This window comes from Thunnus maccoyii, chromosome 19, assembly GCF_910596095.1.
Source record: "Thunnus maccoyii chromosome 19, fThuMac1.1, whole genome shotgun sequence".
Taxonomy (NCBI): Eukaryota; Metazoa; Chordata; class Actinopteri; order Scombriformes; family Scombridae; genus Thunnus; species Thunnus maccoyii.
The window spans coordinates 12,440,657-12,459,247 of NC_056551.1; the positions used below are offsets into that span (position 1 = coordinate 12,440,657).

The following is an 18,591-nucleotide window of genomic DNA, read 5'->3' on the forward strand; positions in this document are numbered from 1 at the left end:
AACCAAATGGGTATTAAATGATGATTTTACAGATTTTACTTCAACCATAATGAAATGGGTTCAATCAGCTCTCAATTAGGGCAGGAATGGGCAATCACCTCTGCATAAAGAAAACATCCTGTGAAATAAGGCATGCAACTCCAACAGTTGGGACAATATCCTACATAGCTTTATCATCAGTCACAAACAACCCAGGGAGTGTGCTGGCAGTCAAGGGAAAATCTGGCCTACAACATTAAAACAATCAGTCAACCTTCTAAGCCATATGTAGGACCCTGATACATACAAATAGGAAGTAGCTCAGTAAAGAGGAAGTAGCTCAAATAAATACCTCATTAAGCATGGATGTATTAGGTTAAGTCACCACAGGCTGTGGGATGAGAGGCAGTGTCTTTTACAGCCCGAGAAAATGCCTAGTATATATAGAGGAGCATAAAGGAGTTACACTTACTGCATATTGGAACCTGATCATCAGACTTAAGGTGGACAGACCTTTAAGGTGGACCAGCTAACCCTACTACACATCAGTATTCAATATTACTTCATTGTAATATAAATCTAAAATAGATTTAGGGTTTGGGGGCTGGTTTAGTTCTGCAAGGATGACTGATTGGGGTTTATGTGGATCAGTAAATTGTGTAACATGAAGTTGTCTCACCGATGAAACTAAGAGATTAAAACAAATATTTTTTCCTGTTTAATTTCCTTCCTCCCCCCCTTATGACTCATATATTTAACCTTGTCCTGAGCAAACATGACTTTGGACCCATAGCAGGTTATTACAGAGCCTGTTTGCTCATTACTGATATCTAATAGGCTTCTAAGGACACAATGTTGTGCTTTAACACTAGAAAGCTCGCAAAATTACGAGATACTGATGCTTCTTTTAGTGAGGAGGGCTTTTGGAGTCACGTCATTGGCTACTTTCACTGTGTACAAATGAGGAGGAGTTTCTGAAAAACGTCTCCATGATTCAACTTCCCCCAGTAAATAATGGGCGTTACCTTCTCGACTTCTCAGAAAGGTGTGGTGCCGGATTTGGTACACTGTGAAATTCCTCCTTTGACATCAATCCTGCCCTCTCACCTTGGTAAGACAAACAAAATACCCTTTTCTGACTTTCGATGATAGTCGTTATGCATGTACGCGGCTTTGTCCTCTGTCTACGTCTATATGGTTTGGTTTTTCATACTTTTCTGGTCGCGAAAATTGTATATTTGCCTCTGTCGACATCAAAATGTTGAGTACACATGTGCACTCGTTAGTTTACTCGAGTGTTAAATCAACACGCAGACATTTGGATGAAGAGTAGACGTGTTTATGTTGCGTTGAGTGGATGAAAAAGTGCAGAAAGCAATAAGATTAAGAAAATAAATTACAGTATCTCACTATGTCTATAAAACACTAATATGAAAATACTGATGTTGTTTTTCTTTTTCTCCCCGTTTAAAGACTTTTCTCTACAACCGTAACAATGTCTGTTTGGGTGAGTAGTTGATAATGTGATTTTTAAATTAGTTTATAGGCTTAAATTATGAAACAAACATATGCAGTTGGTGATAATTTAAACATATTTGTTTACTTGTATTGTAGAATGACTTGGACCTGCTGTTAGACTCCCCCTCCTCACTGACTGTGACAGTAAGTCATATCCTCACCTTGAAGTGAGCATGATCAGTTCATGATAATGATGATGATATTGTTATATAGGTTGCTATTGCTTGAATTGAATAAGACAAATAGAATAGAATGTGAAATATTGATGGGATGTGTTGTTTTTTTCACCTTTACATGTTACTGGTTGCTGCTGTGTCACTGTGATGAATGTGCATGTGTCTGTGTTTATTAGTCCAATACAAGAGGAACTGTGAAGGACCGTGCAAACTTCAAAGTGGAAGATGATGTGTCTGCACTAAGGAAGGCAATAGAGGGCCTTGGTAAGCTAATGAGTTACAATTATCTTTATATTTTCCAGAAAGTTAACTGTATCTGAGAAATATGTAAAGTACTTTTGCCAGTTAACCTTGGTATAAGGCAAGTGGAGCCAGATTTGTGTGTGTGTGTGTGTATGTGGTTGCATTAAGTGCAGTGTAAGTCAGTTTTGTGTTGTTCTCTTCTGTAGGTACGACAGAAAAGACACTCATTGAGGTGTTGACCACAAGAAGTAACGCTCAGCGTCAGCTTATTGCAAAGGCCTATGAGAAGGCCACAGGAAGGGTAAGAAAATGTTCAGATATTAATCATGACTGTGGCAACAAACATCCAAATGAGATTCCAGTAAGATTTGTGTGTTATCGTCCTTCCTGCATCAGACATTAGTGGCCGACCTCGAGGGCGATACGCATGGAGACTTCGAGGACTTGTTAGTGGCCTTGGTGACGCCTCCTGCCGTCTACGACTGTCATGAAGTCATGAAAGCCATCAAAGTGAGATTGTCTTTTTTTTTTTTTTTTTGGATTGTTGATTTTGTTTTTGACTGAGATTGTGTCATATTAATTCCAAGATGTGACCCTTCTTCAAGAATCTGTATTGTGGATTCTTATTTGTTTCAGTGTGGGTTTTTTTTTTATTATGTAAAGTGTCAAAAACATTAAAAAAATACTAAATTTGAAAGGGAACAAAGACACATGTTCTGAGCATGAAACAGATTTAGGCTTAATTTGTCTCAATTTGTTTGCAGTCATGACATTTTACTACACACACACACACAGTGGTCTAAGAACAGCACTTGACATTTGATGCTTTGAGTATGTATGATAGCCCAATAATCAGACTGAATTGCACTTTGTTTCTCTGTTATTACATTACCGCTCACATGTGTGCATCACATTTTGTGTACATTACTTTCAGGGTGCAGGAACCACGGAATGCACTCTGACTGAGATCTTTGCCTCTAGATCCAACAAGCAGATCAAAGCAATGTCTGAAGCATACCTGGCAGGTTAGTATTTGTAATTACACTGAAACTGGAACTTGAAATGGTTGCGTAACAGTTGTCAAATGTTCATGATGCAATGTGTCTGTTTTGAAACTCTGCGTATTGTGCTGTTTCATTTAAGAAACTGGAAGACTGATGATTCATGACCTGAAGTCGGAGGTATCTGGAGATTATGGGAAAGCACTGCTCACCTTGGCTGAGGTAATGTACATTAAATTAAAACGGTAATATAAGACCGCAAAGCTTTCACGACAAAATCTAAACAAGATGTGATGAAAAAAAAATCAATCATCTTCATATCCAAAGAATCTACATAATGAAAAGCTGCAGAGAAAAAAAAGGTTTCATACTTCTACAAGATGTTTGGAAAGCTTGTTATCTCTATTATCAAATTACAATGTTTATATCAGATGAATTATGACAAGGATATTAAAAGTGCCATTCAAAAAACGCTCATTTCTTAAAGGCGTTCCTCAGCAAGTGACAAATATATTGATTTTTTTCCCCCTACATATCTCAAACTATGTTCTTCCATTTATCCTCACAGGGGAAGAGAGACGAGAGCACCAATGTAGATGCTGCCAAAGCTAAGGCAGATGCTAAGGTACGTTTACTACATCTGGATCATTGTTTTTCTGCCTGTTTCTCAAGTAAATTTAGAAAAGTCTGTAAAGGGATGTAAAAAAATTAGGGAAGTGACATTGAAACATTGTTGTGCCATTCAGTTATCATGTCAGACAGATTTGTAAGTAAGCTTCTTCAGTTATTTAGACATTTTATCTCAATCTTACACATTCATGGTATTTAAAGGCACCACTCACCTCACTCGCTGATTCAAGTCTGAACTTGCTCAAGACTCCCACACACATCCAAAGCCTCCTTTTGTATTGCATTAAATAAATTTGGCCCTGAACATCCAGGAAAAACTCCCCCTTAAATTACATGATGCACTTTATGTGAACTTCCCAAGAACAGCTAATTTCTGGCTCATTCCACCCAGGCCCTGTATGAAGCAGGAGAGAAGAAGTGGGGAACTGATGAGGACATGTTTATCGACATTCTCTGCCACAGGAGTATTCCCCAGCTTCGACAGAGTGGGTAGACCTCTTACATATTTTATCTGTAGTTGCTAATGGAGACAAAAGGGACAAAGTCATAATAAGAATGAGAAAAACATGGTGCTCAAATCTCTCTTGGCAGCTCTGGTAGAGTACAAGAATATTAGCAAGAAGACTCTGCAGGAGAGCATTGAGAGTGAGATGTCTGGCAACTTGGAGAAGCTTTTGGTAGCTGTTGGTAAGAAAAATATTGTCTGCATAACATTGAACAGTGAACATTTTTATTGTGTTGCCTTTTCCTTCGATAAATTAATGACACTGCACATTTGAGACACATTTCAAATAAAACTTCTTTTCCCTCTCTAGTGAAGTGTGTGAAGAACGTCCCAGTGTACCTTGCAGAGAGGCTTTTCAAGAGCATGAAGGTGAGCTGTACTAAATGTCCATGTGTGCCATGAGGGCGTTTTAAACCACAAAGCCCTTTACCTTTACCAGTGGCCCCCAAAACACAATCCACATATTGTTTTGTTTCACCCCATTCCTTTTTTAGCCACAGTAGACAGTTGTATTGTCAGCAGTGGTGTGGAAAGGAATGTTAAGCCACAGCTTTTTTGCTGCTGTGTTGACTAAATGTGCAACATTGGTTGCAATGTGTCAATAGGCTCTAAAAAGGCAGTTAACCAAAAACATGTGAGACTGCAAACACAGAGCATTATTGCACACTACAGGATGCTAAATGTGAGATGAACACGTGTTATGAGTAGCTGCTAAAGAAGTACATGTTGCTGCTGCTGCTTCTTCTTTTATACATTCAGACCGTATTTGTGCCTTTGTTTATTTCCCAAAATGCATTGGGCTGCTTTGTTCAGGGTTTGGGGACCACAGAGTCCACACTGACCAGGATCCTAGTCAGTCGCTCGGAGATCGATTTGCTGGACATCAGAACCGAGTACAAAAAGCTGTTTGGAGAGTCCCTCTACTCCCAGTTAGAGGTCAGTACACACACTCACAGATATAAGCGTAATGTGATTATTTCACTGTACATATTGATACTTAATATCTTGGTGTCCTGTTTTGAAACTTTAGGTTGCTAACATCAGGGGCTGTATTCACAAACATTGTGAGAATACTCTGAGAGAGCTCCTAACTTAGCCTAAACATTTCTAGCAAGGAGTCCTGGCTTAGGAGGAATTTAGGAGAATTCTCAGAGCATCTTTGAGCAAGGAAGGGACAGAAACTTTTACCTTAGTGAGGAGAGGTGGTATGACAGAGTTTGTTAAAATGTGTGATTGGTTGATCAAAAAAATTGACAGACCTAATCATAGAATTTCAGTTCTATTAAGACATGGTGTAGTTATAAATACTATTTTATGTAATGAACATCTCTGTTGAATAGATTGTAAACCATACTTTAAAAGTAGCCTATGAAATGTTTGAAAACACAGGCCTACTAGTTATATTTTCTTACATTTATTTACCATGCTTGTAGTTTTAGTATTAATCTGTGATATTAACAGGGGAAAAATGGCTCAGCTTTTATTTTCTGTGATTGCTGGCCAGTTTATACAAATCTTTTTTCTTCATAATCTTGTATTCCCTGCTGCCAGCAAATTCCAGATTTTTCCAGGTGCCAGTGTTATCTTAGTGTATCTTAGTGTTGTGATCACTTTCATTTCTGGCGTTTTACCGTTACTGTGTTGGGTGGGAGATGTGAGTGCATCTCTAATGAGATCAACCCACACACATTATTCCTTCATGATCTAATCTCTAGCGTTTCATTAACTCACTGTCATTCAGTGTTTGGAGAATATTTCTCCTTCCTCTTTGTCTTTCTGCCATTTTCTTCTCTGCCAAAGAAACTCTTAAACCTCCTCCCTGCTTCTAACAGTTTTTCATCTTAGGAGCTCTCTTGAGATGCTTTATGAACAACTTTTATCTTTACCAGGAATTTTCTTAAAGTTCAACTCTTTGTACTAGGAAGCTTTATGAATATGGCCTCAGACATTATCAGTTTTGTTTTATGAAATTTTTTTGAAAACAATAAATTCCAGCCACCTCCCTTTTCTCTCCCCATGTCTCTGCAGTCTGAAGTGTCGGGTAGTTATGGTGACACCCTCAAACATCTGTGCGGCCAAGACAACTAACTCCTTCGAACTCCTGTTAGGAGGAGCATGTGGTGTGAAGTGCAGATGGGAAGAACCACATCTAATGATGATGACCAGTCGCTGACCTCTCCAGTATCATCATACTGATACATTTGCCCTAACGATGACTGGAACTAACCATCTTGAAAAGCTATTTTAATGTGGAATTCCAGCAATGTTCAACCAGACATTGATGTTTGGAAAGCTTAAAACTAAAGTGCTTTGCAGACTGGATGATTAACACTCCAAGAATTAAGAAGCAGTTATTTGTGCATATGAGGATACTGTTTAATGTCTTTTTGAATACATAAATACTGTTTGTATGATTATTTGTGTGACTGATAGCCGTTACTCAATAACTGCTCATTTCTTACTTTCAACTTCTTGTATACTGTAACACAAATAACCTAAAAGTTGGCGACATACACAAATAAATCATTATTTTCACATTTAGAAATCAAGACATCACCATGCTATTTATATAAAAATACTTATTTTATTTAAGGGTTTTGTTGATGTTGCTGTAACCGACTCCTACACAGGTCATCAAGACTTTGTCTCCACCTTTCCGTTCGTCTTCTAAAGGCTTCTGAACCTCAATCTTGAACATGATCTGGAAGAAATCTCTAATGTGTCTGAGGAACTCGATCCTAGAGAGACAATGAGAGAAGAAAGTTAAGAGAAACAAGGTTAAGTTTCAGTTTGTGCATTATTTCTTGCTATATATCCTGGTGTCACTCCTTTCAAGTCACAATAATTAAGGAGAGATGTAGCTGGACACAAAATATTCCAACTGTCAATAAATAATACACACTAGGAGTCCCAGAACACAGTGTCCTGGGTCTACTGCATGCTTCAAGTGACATCACTATAGGTCAAAGGTCATCAGTCCTATCTCTAATCTCTCAAGCACATTACGTTCCATTCTTTGTGCTTGGATGTCAAAAATGTGTAATGCAAACAATCTACAGAAACAAACAAAATATGTAGAAGTTTAACTTGAATTTCATAGGTTGACATACAAAAATAAATACACACTGAGGTAAACCATGTCATTGGTCATCAACATTACCTGAGTAGGAGGAAGAGTGTATTGTGATGGCACTGCCAATCTTCAGTTATCATAGTACTGTACTTGAGAGGGACACAGCACCGGTACCATGATAACTGAAAATGGACAGTTCATAGTTCACTCCTCCTTTGTGATGACGACCATGTCTGAAGTCATCTTTTTCTCCTCTCTTTACCATTTTCTTATAGTTTGTTTGCAAGTAAAGAAACTATTAGAGAAGCATCACTTGAAGTGTAAATATCTACATTCATCACACATGAACTGACACTGGGCGTGTAAACGGCCATGTGAACACACAGCTGGCCAAGTCCCACGATAACGCATGTAAGCATTTTGAGTACAAAAAAAAAAACAGATCCAGAGTTGACTGATTTAAACTAGGACTCATTATTTTCTGTCTGTTTTTAAACATTTCTTTTTAATTTTTTTTTATTGTAATACAGTGATTGTGCACAATCAGCAACTCATTTGCATTTTAACCCCATTTTCCTCTTTACTTTTTTCAACTAGAGCATTTTCTCAGCCGTGCTTAAGGTAAGAGCACCTTGTTTACTGTGAACTGCAGCAGCCAGTGTGCTCTTGATGCAAGAAACAACCTTTGGCTGTGTAGGGACACACGTTTTAGATGAAAATTTGTTTAATCTGATCTGCTCTTTTTAAACAATCCTGTTTTTTTTGTGAAAATCAGTACCTGAACAATGAGGCTTATGTATAGTAAACGGACGACAGTTTGCCTCTGTTGTTTATTTGTCCAGCATCTGTGCCCTACAGTGGGATGAGAACTTTGGAATATTGTCCCTTGCCAAGAGGGGACTAGTGGAAGAATAACTAAACGTAAGGTCCAGTGCATTCTACGTTTGGAGAAACTGTATCTGTATATTAACTTATGACTAACTTATGAAGAGCCTGTTGTTAAGTTCAGTGGGGCGGGGAGCTCTATGTGAGTTTATTATTGAATGACAGTGACTTACGTGTATGGGGAGAGGGGTCCAAGTAAAACCTTTGACACGTCCTGTTGGCCAAGGGTCATCAAGAGCAGCGCCAGGCTCTGATTGGTTGAATCCACGAAGCCACCCTAAAACAGAGAAAGATGAGGGGCAATACGTTTCAGTAACAAAAACAACACAGAAATACGTCATGGAGGTGGAGATGTTTAAAAAGAACGCGGTCACCCCATGACCGGAGATTGTTTATCTCAACACTGATAGCACTGTGGTACAAATTATTACTTGTTTTTTTGTTCCTGGGTGTTATTTCCTAATTGCTTATACCTAAAAAGTACAGAAAATGACCATTATTCCCTTCAAACTTTGAATTGTGACCAGGACAGTGATATTTTGAAATTTACCTGTTTCCAATGGGAAAACAGACAAATTTGCACATTTTCATTCACATAATGTCAGAAAAAACAATGTATGAATCACCGGATACAATGATGGGACACTGTATTTGGGGGCTGATTTGTGAAATTGATTTACAGTATAATCGTAAATCTTGAAAAACGACTCACTTCTAAATCTTTTGTGGTCACTTCTGTATAACTTTAGTATAAATACGTTAATTTTGATTCATATGTTGTTTTTCTGACTTTATGTGAATGAAAATATGAAATTTTTTTCCGAGTTTTCCCATTAGAAATTGGTAAATTTCAAAATATCATTGTCCTGGTCACAAAAGCAAAGCTTCAAGAGAAGTGGTTGTACAACAAAGCAACAAAACTAAAACCTAGAGCAAGTAGCAAGTATGTATTAATTATACATACATAGTGACCAAGTAGAGAGCCTTTGAAAAACATGATTCTGTTTTGGTCCTGACCCAAATTTTAGACTGACATATGCTCAAAGGACAAAAAAAAAATACTGCCTCGCGGATGTATGCCACCACCAACCAGTCAAGTTGTAGTCAAGTAATATTTATAATGAAGTATTAAGTGTATTTTCCTTGTATGTGTTCACGTTTGGCCAGTAAAACTGATTCTGATAGAACACAAAGTTGTAGCCATGACAGGAGACAATGCTTCAGATATAGATGTTGCTGCAAAGAAGCTAAACGTAGATGCTTCAACACACACACATCTTCAACCCAGCAGCACAGAAGATCTAAACAATCACCACAGTTTCAAGGTGGGCACCCAAGATTAGTGTCACCACTTCAGTATCTGACCAAATGTAAAATATGGTCACAATCTTCCTTCTGCTTCTGAGTTTAAGTGTTGAATAACGGCCAGAAAAGTACTGGATATAAAATGTCATCACTTCACCATTTTATCCTATTAGACATTTGTGTTAAACTTTGTTATAATTAGCGTTTGAATTCTTGAGCCAAAAATATGTTTTGTGAGGTCACAGTGACCTTTGACCTTTGACCACCAAGTTCTAATCAGTTCATCCTTGAGTCCAAAGAAATTCCCTCAAGGCGTTCCTGAGATATCGCGTTCACGAGAATGGGACGGATGGTTGGATAACCTGAAAACATAATGCCTCCGGTCACAGCTGTAGCCGGCGTGAAGGCATAAAGATTCAGACTGATCCAATAATAAAAGGAAATGCCGCCGATTTTACACATCAAAGTCTGTTTACAGGTCTTGGGTACTAATGCGTTAGTGAAAAAGAGTTGTATAAAGCCTTTTGTGGCTCCAGAGGAAGCTGCGCAAAATCTGATAAAGTGCCTCAAGGGATGTTATTTTTTTTTAACTGTCTACTGTGAGTCCAACAATATTATAGGAGTGTAATGCTATAATGGTGGAGTAAAACTGGATCAGGCTGTTCAAGTCAACATACTTGAACAATTGACACGTTTTTGTGGTGTCTTTTTGTTTGGTTGGCTTTTTCAAAATTCAGGTGGACGTTTGAATCTTAAGTATACTGTTAGTTTTTTATTTTAATAGTTCTACTTAATGACAGTGGACACAGTGGACATGTAGCTGCTTTGGCTACATGTTCCAACTGTGGGACTTTGTCTTTCTTCACTGTCACTTGTTATAGCTCTACATGTTTCTCTCTTCTTCTTTTTTTCCATCTAAAGCTTAATTTTCAGGCTCTCCTGGCTCTTCAGACCTTCTAGCCCTCTACCTAATGGTCCCTTTCCCCCTACATATTACATATTTAGAGGACAGAGGATCCAGTCTGTGTATAAGTGATCACATGCCATCGTGATTACTTGACAACGGCTATGTGTTATTACCCAACCGTGATGAAGAGGCACATGCAAGACTGGACACACCCCAGAGCATTTTTATAAACTTTATATTTGCTGTCCACTCTGTTATTTGTCAATTTAATTTTTTATTCAGATGTTTAACCATTTGAAGACATTTACCGACCTGATGTCCAAATGTGACACGGCTTAACTGCAGCTACATGGGATCAGTTTCTTGTGCTGTGAATCCATTTTAATGCAGTATGCATGTGGCCCAGTCATGCAGTATTATGGCATCGTGACAGCTTGTCAGCAGGAATATGATTCAATTACATAATCATATCACTGAAACCATAGCCAAACTGTGGTGACATTGTTTTTATTGTTGATGAGGAGAGGATTTTGTTAACTGCATTCTTTCTATAAGAGGATGAGTTTTATCAAACTTGGTAAGCTATAAACTCACCAAATACTTCAAGACTATACAACCATATTTAGAAATACACAATCGCAACTTATTTCCACTATTTTAATACATTAACAATCCTTGAGAGTAGACGTATGATGGATTTTCATTTCCTTAAGTTTTACCATATGATTCACAAAGCAAGTCCATCTTAATAGTTAAAACATAATACAAATAAGTTTAACATGTATACTGTAAACTATTCATGTTTCTAACATTTAACTCCATGACATTTGACTAAAGAAAACACTGAATTTGACTCTGGTAAAAACTCAGTGTTCATTAAGAGCAAGAAACTTGAAATCTGCTACTAAAATACATTTTAAAGTCCAGTTTTATCAAACTTCTACAACTTTTCTCTAACACTACCCACAACTTGAAAAGCATGAGGTTGACTATTAAAGTGTTAAAGTATCTTACCTTTTTCTGAAACTACTTCAATTTTTAAGAAACTTTTTATGCAATTTCCCTTTTTGTTTGGCATCTCTCTTCACGGCTTAATTTCAGGATCAAAAAAAAAAATTGTTAACGCCTCTTCTGACAGTTCATCTGAGGCCCTGTCTTTGAGAGAAAACTTAAGATAGTTAGGATTTCCCAAGAGGCCAGCAGCTACCAAGCAGCCACGAGGCCCTCTGGAAAAGTCCCTTGAATCCTTCGAGCGAATGGTAACCCCCTTTCACAAACAGTCCAATCCAAAAAAAAGTTTAAGCAGGTGCGGACACAATTACATTACTATAACACGATTACAGACTGATATAATCCAATAAAATACAAAATCAAGGTGCACCTTCCTGCATTTACTTGTTTGACCTTAAGTCATGAGTTTAAAATCCTGACAAATTTGAACCTTTAAAATTTACAACATGGAAAATTACGGAGAAATCCATGTTCTGCATTGGTTAGCTTTACAGTGAACAATGTGAGGGCTTAAAGCCAATGGCTCCTTTCCTGTGGCAGATTTTAACCTTATTTGAAGCTTTTCTTAGTAAAAACGAACAAACTGAGAAGTTGTGAATTTCATGAGAGCACTGATCAACAATACTTACATAATAAATAAATAAATAAATCATACCATGGTAGAGACTCATTTCTCAGAGTAACCTTTGCCTCAAATTCTGAATGTCTTCAGACTCGTCAATACTAGTATATATATATATATTTTTTTTTACATAACTCTGGAATAACAACTTTCTACAGATGACTAAACTCTGAATCTCCACACAACATACACACAGCTAAGTTAGTGAATATATCTGAATTTCATTAAATCTAACATAATTTAAAGTGAAAAACTCAACAAAATTTGTTGAGTGCGCCACTTACATCAGCTTCTGTCCATTGTTGATGTTGCTCCCAAAACAAAATGTCCATCGTGTGTATTTGGTTTACTACAAGAGCACTGTACTGATTAACCATAAAACAAACAGACACGCACATACAGGGCGCCCATTTTTTTCCCCTTTTTTGGTTTTCAAAAATTAACTATTCCAGCAGGAGAGTCACACATCCACTTTACTCTTGTTATCCTTCCTTTTTTCCTTTTTCTCGTCTGCAGAAATCACTCTGTCCTCCTGGTTCAGTTACGTATGAAAATCAGCAGTTATTCAAATGCTGTTAAATTTCTGAACACAGTGGATCGACCTGCTCTACCAGCAGCTGTGCCTTTTTCTTTAAAAAAAAAAAAAAAAAAAAAACGTACAAAAATATTTTTAATCCACCATCCTCTGAGGCTGCTAAGCAGAAACATTATCTCCCCACTCTGTTGCTTGGAGTTAAGAGGATGCGTCCAACAATATTGCTCTTTCAGAGTTAATGAGCACTACCCTGACCAGCTAACTGGACTCACATGGCTCCTATGAGAGAGGGCTGAGGGGCAGAGCCTCACAATCACTGGATCTAATTGTACATATTCTGATAAAATGCACTCTTTTTCCCTGTGTGACTGTGAGTCTATCTGAGATGATTTGTTACTATATACAGTACCAGTCAAAAGTTCGTCCGGTGTGTCTAAACTTTTGACTGGTACGGTATGTTTTAGGAACAGCTGAGTTGGTTTGTCTTACAGCTACTACTGTAAGTCACACTTGAGGACACGGGTTGAGAAATGACGACATAAAATGTGACCCAGTTGTTTTTTTTTTTTTCCTGTGGGCTCAAACATAACTGTGAATCTCTCCTTGAGAATTCATGATTTATCGAGCATGTTTGAACAAACAACACTCAGCTGACACATCACCTCATCAACTGAAACACTGGGAAGTTGCTGACATTTGACCTCTGCAAAGCCCTAAAGTATCTGGGACTTGAAAGTAGATTCCTAGGGCGCCTTACAGTGTTCCGTAACAAATAAATACAATGTGATGAAATATTTGAATCAACTGTGTAAAATTTATAAATGTACCAAAAAAAATTGTGAAATAATTTAAAGTTACTAAAACTCAACGTGAAATGTTCATGTTCGATTTCAATGATAAGAGTTTTATTGGAGTTTGTTTTTAATCACATAATCTTTTCATAATAATGGAGATGTAGCCAATTGCCAAAATGTTGCCCAGGTAGCTCTGCAGTAACCGGTTAAGACTGCTGCCGTTAACACTGGTTCTTCAGTTTGATGCTCAGTAGGTCGGTGTTGTGTTATTTCCTCTTAAAGTAGTTTGTACTTTGTTCTTTCAGACATATTTTCAGAGAGATATCTATATCTAAAGATCAATACAGTATACAGCACCTATTATTGAAAGGCTTTAAAATAATACTTTTATTTACTCATATCACCCAGGTCCTGACCTAGCTAGCAGGACAAGAAACTTCTTACAAGTCCAGACTTGTGCAACAGACATTCTTACATGCTTCATTAGCAGCCCGCAGCATCCATGTTAACAGAGCTGAGAATGTGTCTGACTGAAATGCCTGGATGGAAATGCCCTTTATTTGCTCTCTACATTATGGTTCTGCCCACAATCAGTTTCTCAGTTGAATTCCAGACTGAGGTTGATGGTCATTACCAGGGAATGTGGGTAAACAAGGACAGCGAATGTCATTGTTTCATGCTGGGATGCTAATGTGTCCTGACTATGTATGTCAGGTATTCCCCAACGATTTTCAATTACCCGGGGACAAACTGAAAACCTTTACTCCAGCTGCTGCAGGGAAATGAAGTACTGGTATCAACTTCTAAGATTTTCCAGCACAGCAACCAACCAACAAAAAGTAGATTTTTGATTAAGTTAAGTTACTGCAAGTTACTACCGTGCACAGATGCTTACTAAAAATATATTCTAACAAAAAAATTCAATAGTAAAATAGTGTTGGCTGTACTCCGTAAACCGTTATCAGGCTTGTTGGAGAGCAGAATGGACAGGTAACTAATATGGCTCATTTAATTATGCAAATAAAAAAACAGGACAGGCTTGGTATTTTGAATGGCAGTTGCTCGGTAGATCAGTTCATGGATGAAAGCCTTCAGTTGCAGTATTTCAATGACTGAAACACAGACGCACACTATGCACAATCATTTCTTGCGGCCTTTTGTTTGCAAATCCACACTGGTCTGATTTCATCGCTTCTCTAAATCCCCAAACAAAAAAAAAAGAACATTTTTCGCAGTTGGCTTTAAAACAAAAAAAACGCACCCTTCATGTTGTAAATCAATAGCAAGCCTTTCCTTGTTCTGTTAAAACAGCCAATTTTGATGTTTATGGGCAGAGGATTTGTTTGTGAAAAATCTGAAAACCTTGGCCAGATTCCTGAGTGTGACTTAGTGTCTGTGCAACAGCAAAGAAAACACTCTTCTTCACAGCAGCCAAGCTGAACCCGTAGAATCATTGTTTATTCTGTATTTCCCAATGGTTAATGACGATAAATGCAGTGAAGTGCTTAAATTTTACAATAAAACATGTATGTCAAAGACCAAATTAAATCTGATCTGAGGCTAAGACAACTGGGATCATGGATCATTTCTTTGAAGAGCACAAAAACCACATATGTGGAGTACATGTGAGGGTTTTTGCAGCACTTACCCGATGCACCTCCTCCAAAAGCAGCTTGGCACAGTTCTTGCCGAGGTCTTCTGGCAAAATAGGGTCTCCCTGCCCCTGCGGCGTCGATGACATCTCAGCACTGAGGAAGCAGCCATTCAGCGTCTCTGCCACCAGTGTAAGACCAAAACCCGGAGACCTGCAGCAAACCAACATGAATTATTTAGCGTCTTTCTCTGAGTAAGGGTTGAGAAACAGACAGAAACACACGCAAAGTAACTGAGATAACTGGAACTGGTAAGTAGCATTTTTACATTTAAACTGTAGTGAAGATCAACAAGAATAACAGTAATAAATACTGTTAAATGCTCCTCCCAAAAGGAGGCAGTAACAGAGCTGGAAAAAGACCAACAAGTGATGACACTGCAATTACATGAATGTTGAGATACTCACTTGCCAGAGTTGGCGCCTTTCATGTGGTCGGTGTAGATGTAGATGTCTGGAATGAACTGGTTGAGGATGCTCCTGGCTGACTCCACGATCCTGTTGGCCATCTGTGGGGAAACTCGCACTGAATATCTGGGTTTAGACCGTCAAGGGCCTTTCATACAACAGCGTGAGGTTGCCCGAATAAAACAACTTGTGGTCTGACTGTGTGGTTGCAAGCACACACACACCACCGATATTCATCCATGACAAAAATTAGTTCAACTTCAGCTGAAAGGAGCAAAACCTTGAGAAACAAGTTGCTGGCATGGAATAAAAACATGTTGAAAACCGAGACAGCCCTCTGTGTATGATGAGTAACTGTATCAACATATTGACAACATTATGTGCTACCAAGTTCAGGCAGACAATAGACAAGTTTAGTTTTACAGTTCTGGCATTCATGAGGAAATAGATACCGAAGGTGAAATGATTATACACATACTTGATTTGGCAATCAACAGGAACTATTTTGATAATCCATCAGTTTTTTGTGCAAAAATGCTCTAAATTCTCTCATTCAAACTTTTCCAATGTGAGGATTTGTTTCTGCTTATATCATTGCAAAATGTATTATCCTAAGCTTTTGGACTGTTGGTCAAATAAAACAAGACATTTGAAGCAGTCACGTTGGACTTTAGGAGATTACCAGTGACAATAATTGTGACGTTTCACTATTTTCTCACATTTTATAATAAAAATGATTAAATAATAAGTAGATGAATTGATAATGAAAATAATTGTCAGTTGCAGCCCTTTTAGATAAAATAGAAAACAACAGGACTGAATTGTAAGACGGCTTTCAAATAATTGTTTGTATCACTTTAATTTTTTTTTACAGGTGAAAATAAGACCATGTGAGCTTGAGAAGGATACGCCATTCCTCTGATCCTCTTAATCTTTCCCGGGTCAGTCAGCTGCACTGGCCTGATGGTCCTGCAGACGGGACATGTGAAAACTACCTCCCCTCCCCCACCGGGTGCCATTCCTCTCTTCACCACCTGAGGGAGCAGCGGCAGGGAGAGAATGAGACGGGAGAAAAGAGAGGGTGACTCGGTTGTAAGTTGTGAGTAGCAGCCCTATATTTGACTGGATCACATTATACCGTGCTCGTCAACAGACGACCACGGTGCCCTCACCTTGAGATCAAAGCTCGCTCCATCGATGCCGAACTTCTTCATCAGAGGGAGCGCTGTGGACTTCAGCAGGTCGACCTGCGGCAGGCGGATAAGTTTAAATACTCAAACATGCTTCTGCAAAGTGTTGAAAATGGTGACTACCTTGCAAAAAAAAAAAACCACCACAACAACACTGCACAATGGACTCCTAACAAATAGTTCCTATCACAGCTAGAAGCAGAGACGCTCTTCACTGTTTCCATGACAACACCTCTCTCCAGTGTCTTCAGGTCATACTTCTTACTTGCTTCCTCGTCTGTGGTTTGCTGACATTACACACTTTGGAACAATGCAGCTCACAGCAAAATAAAAAAAGAAAAAAAAAGAAAAAGAGGATGCAGCAGCTGAGACTGTCTTACTGGCAATTTTAATGCTGTAACAACACGTTAAAAATGCAGAAGCAAAGGATCTGGAGACAAAAATGGAGTCACAACAAGGAAAAGAGACTGCATTTACAAATTTAAAATGTGGACCAGAACACTCAAGTCAATATATGAACCTGATTATGACCCTGATCTATTATGTTTTGGTCTAAAATTGACTGCCTTGTACTTCAAATGTACAGTTTATACTAACACCATGTTTCTCCTGCAACACTGAGCTAACATGCACTTGACAACACAAAGAAATCTCTTTATATCCACACAGTCAGATAGATGAGTCAAACAATTCAGAAGTACAAACATATAAAAACATCAAGTAGCAAAATAGAAGACGATCAGATCAGATCACGTCCTCACCGTCGGGTCATTGGGGTCGTTGGTGACTCCCCTCAGAGTGGCCTTCAGAGTGGTCTTCATGAACGGAGCCAGCATGAGCAGGGCCTCCAGATAGTATCCAACCGAGCGCTGCAGGTTACAGTCATGCTCTACAGAGCCGCCATACAACAAGCCGGGCTGGTAAAACAACACCGTGCCTTGCAAGGACAGAAACATAAAGACAGTGAGAGAGTCTGTAACATAGATGACGGTACTATTAGCAACAGTCTCTACACAATCCTGATGTTTACGGTCTTTTAGAAGCAGAACCGCTATATAAAAATGGAAAAAGGGTATCTACAAGGAAGCCATTAGAATTTGGCAAAATAGTCAAGACAGAAAAATAATGTTTTCTTCTAGTTAATGCAGTGAACTGAAGTTTCTCTCTGTATAATCAGAAGGTTATTATTATATTATGACATCACCACAGTTCAACTAAACGCCACACAGGCAAAACTGACAAATTCTGCGGATAACCTAAAATAAATCCCATCTTTCATATTCAAGGTGTTGAGCAATGCTGAAATGTCAACTCTTTGGCACCCTCTGGCAGTAAACAGTAGTTAGATAAACCACACAGTCTGTGACAAAGCCAACAGTCATATATCCTAATTTTAATACTCACCTGTTTGGTTTATCTCTATTCTGGAGCCATTTGTCACTTTATCGAGCAGTCTGATGAAACTGGCTTCAAAATCTGGAAAAAACGAGACAAAAATTCAGTTAAACCCGCCACATTAATTTATGGATGAAAGTCATGTTGTCTTAAAGGAGAAGAAAAATTAAAAAAATAAACTTTTTCATAATAACAAGTAGGTTAGAACAAACTAGAGCCTTCTTTATATAATTTACATACAGTATTAAAACATCTGGAGTCCAATACATGGTCATAAGTATCAAATAAGAAACTCAACTAATATAAGGTTGTCACTGGTTGAATACTTGCCACAAACGAATAAAAACGACGCAACTTTTGCAGTGTTAGGTAAGATTAAATTTATCTACCACTTACACTACTGTCTCATCATTTCTCCACCTCTGGCGCCCAGTGATTAAACACACTCCCAACTGCGTAACAGCTAGCTCCCGTTAGCTTCCGAGCTAACTGCGACGCCACATGAAGAAGAGTGAAGAAGCAAAAACTCACCGCGGAGCCCCGGGTTGTCGTCTTTGGACCTGATGTTTGTAATTTTCACACGCTTCCCGCTGAGTGTGGATAAAACCAGCCGCTGTCGGAAGAAATTGCAGCCTTCATAGGTGAGCCCCTGACTTGCCATGTTATTGTTGTTTCTGCCTGGCTGGCGTCAGTGGAAATCCACGTGTGTTTGTCCAGGAACACGTTGGTGGGAGGCGAGGTTACGGCACGACAGGAGGGTCAA

The 18,591-nt window shown here is 38.5% G+C and overlaps 2 protein-coding genes across 3 annotated transcripts; one reads left to right on the plus strand and one right to left on the minus strand.

Annotated features, from left to right (window-relative positions):
• Positions 1–981: 981 nt before the first annotated feature.
• On the plus strand, positions 982–6,597 carry anxa3b (annexin A3b). The gene is made up of 14 exons (XM_042395545.1): positions 982–1,090; positions 1,453–1,486; positions 1,594–1,641; positions 1,850–1,937; positions 2,123–2,217; positions 2,313–2,426; positions 2,851–2,941; positions 3,060–3,139; positions 3,486–3,542; positions 3,939–4,032; positions 4,139–4,234; positions 4,363–4,421; positions 4,866–4,988; positions 6,081–6,597. Exons 2-14 carry the CDS (start codon positions 1,475–1,477, stop codon positions 6,138–6,140), a joined length of 1,017 nt encoding a protein of 338 aa, XP_042251479.1. The 5' UTR covers positions 982–1,090; positions 1,453–1,474; the 3' UTR covers positions 6,141–6,597.
• A 19-nt stretch (positions 6,598–6,616) lies between these two features.
• On the minus strand, positions 6,617–18,577 carry rcl1 (RNA terminal phosphate cyclase-like 1). 2 transcript variants are annotated; one of them, XM_042395541.1, is made up of 9 exons: positions 18,360–18,577; positions 17,838–17,909; positions 17,195–17,370; positions 16,416–16,490; positions 16,153–16,277; positions 15,244–15,369; positions 14,833–14,989; positions 8,184–8,287; positions 6,617–6,790 (listed from the first exon to the last, which is right to left on the minus strand). In XM_042395541.1, exons 1-9 carry the CDS (start codon positions 18,487–18,489, stop codon positions 6,637–6,639), a joined length of 1,119 nt encoding a protein of 372 aa, XP_042251475.1. In that variant the 5' UTR covers positions 18,490–18,577; the 3' UTR covers positions 6,617–6,636. The 2 variants fall into 2 exon arrangements, with proteins under 2 accessions (XP_042251475.1, XP_042251476.1); XM_042395542.1 differs by lacking the exons at positions 17,195–17,370; positions 17,838–17,909; positions 18,360–18,577 and adding an exon at positions 16,578–17,156.
• Positions 18,578–18,591: the final 14 nt, after the last annotated feature.

Coding starts and splice junctions, on each gene's coding strand:
- anxa3b (XM_042395545.1), top strand. Junction 2,427..2,850: donor AAGTCATGAAAGCCATCAAA/GTGAGATTGTCT, acceptor CATTACTTTCAG/GGTGCAGGAACCACGGAATG. Junction 3,140..3,485: donor CACTGCTCACCTTGGCTGAG/GTAATGTACATT, acceptor TTATCCTCACAG/GGGAAGAGAGACGAGAGCAC.
- rcl1 (XM_042395541.1), bottom strand. CDS start 18,489: ATGGCAAGTCAGGGGCTCACCTATGAAGGCTGCAATTTCTTCCGACAG. Junction 16,491..17,194: donor ACGACCCCAATGACCCGACG/GTGAGGACGTGA, acceptor CGCCTGCCGCAG/GTCGACCTGCTGAAGTCCAC. Junction 16,278..16,415: donor GAGCGAGCTTTGATCTCAAG/GTGAGGGCACCG, acceptor CTGCTCCCTCAG/GTGGTGAAGAGAGGAATGGC.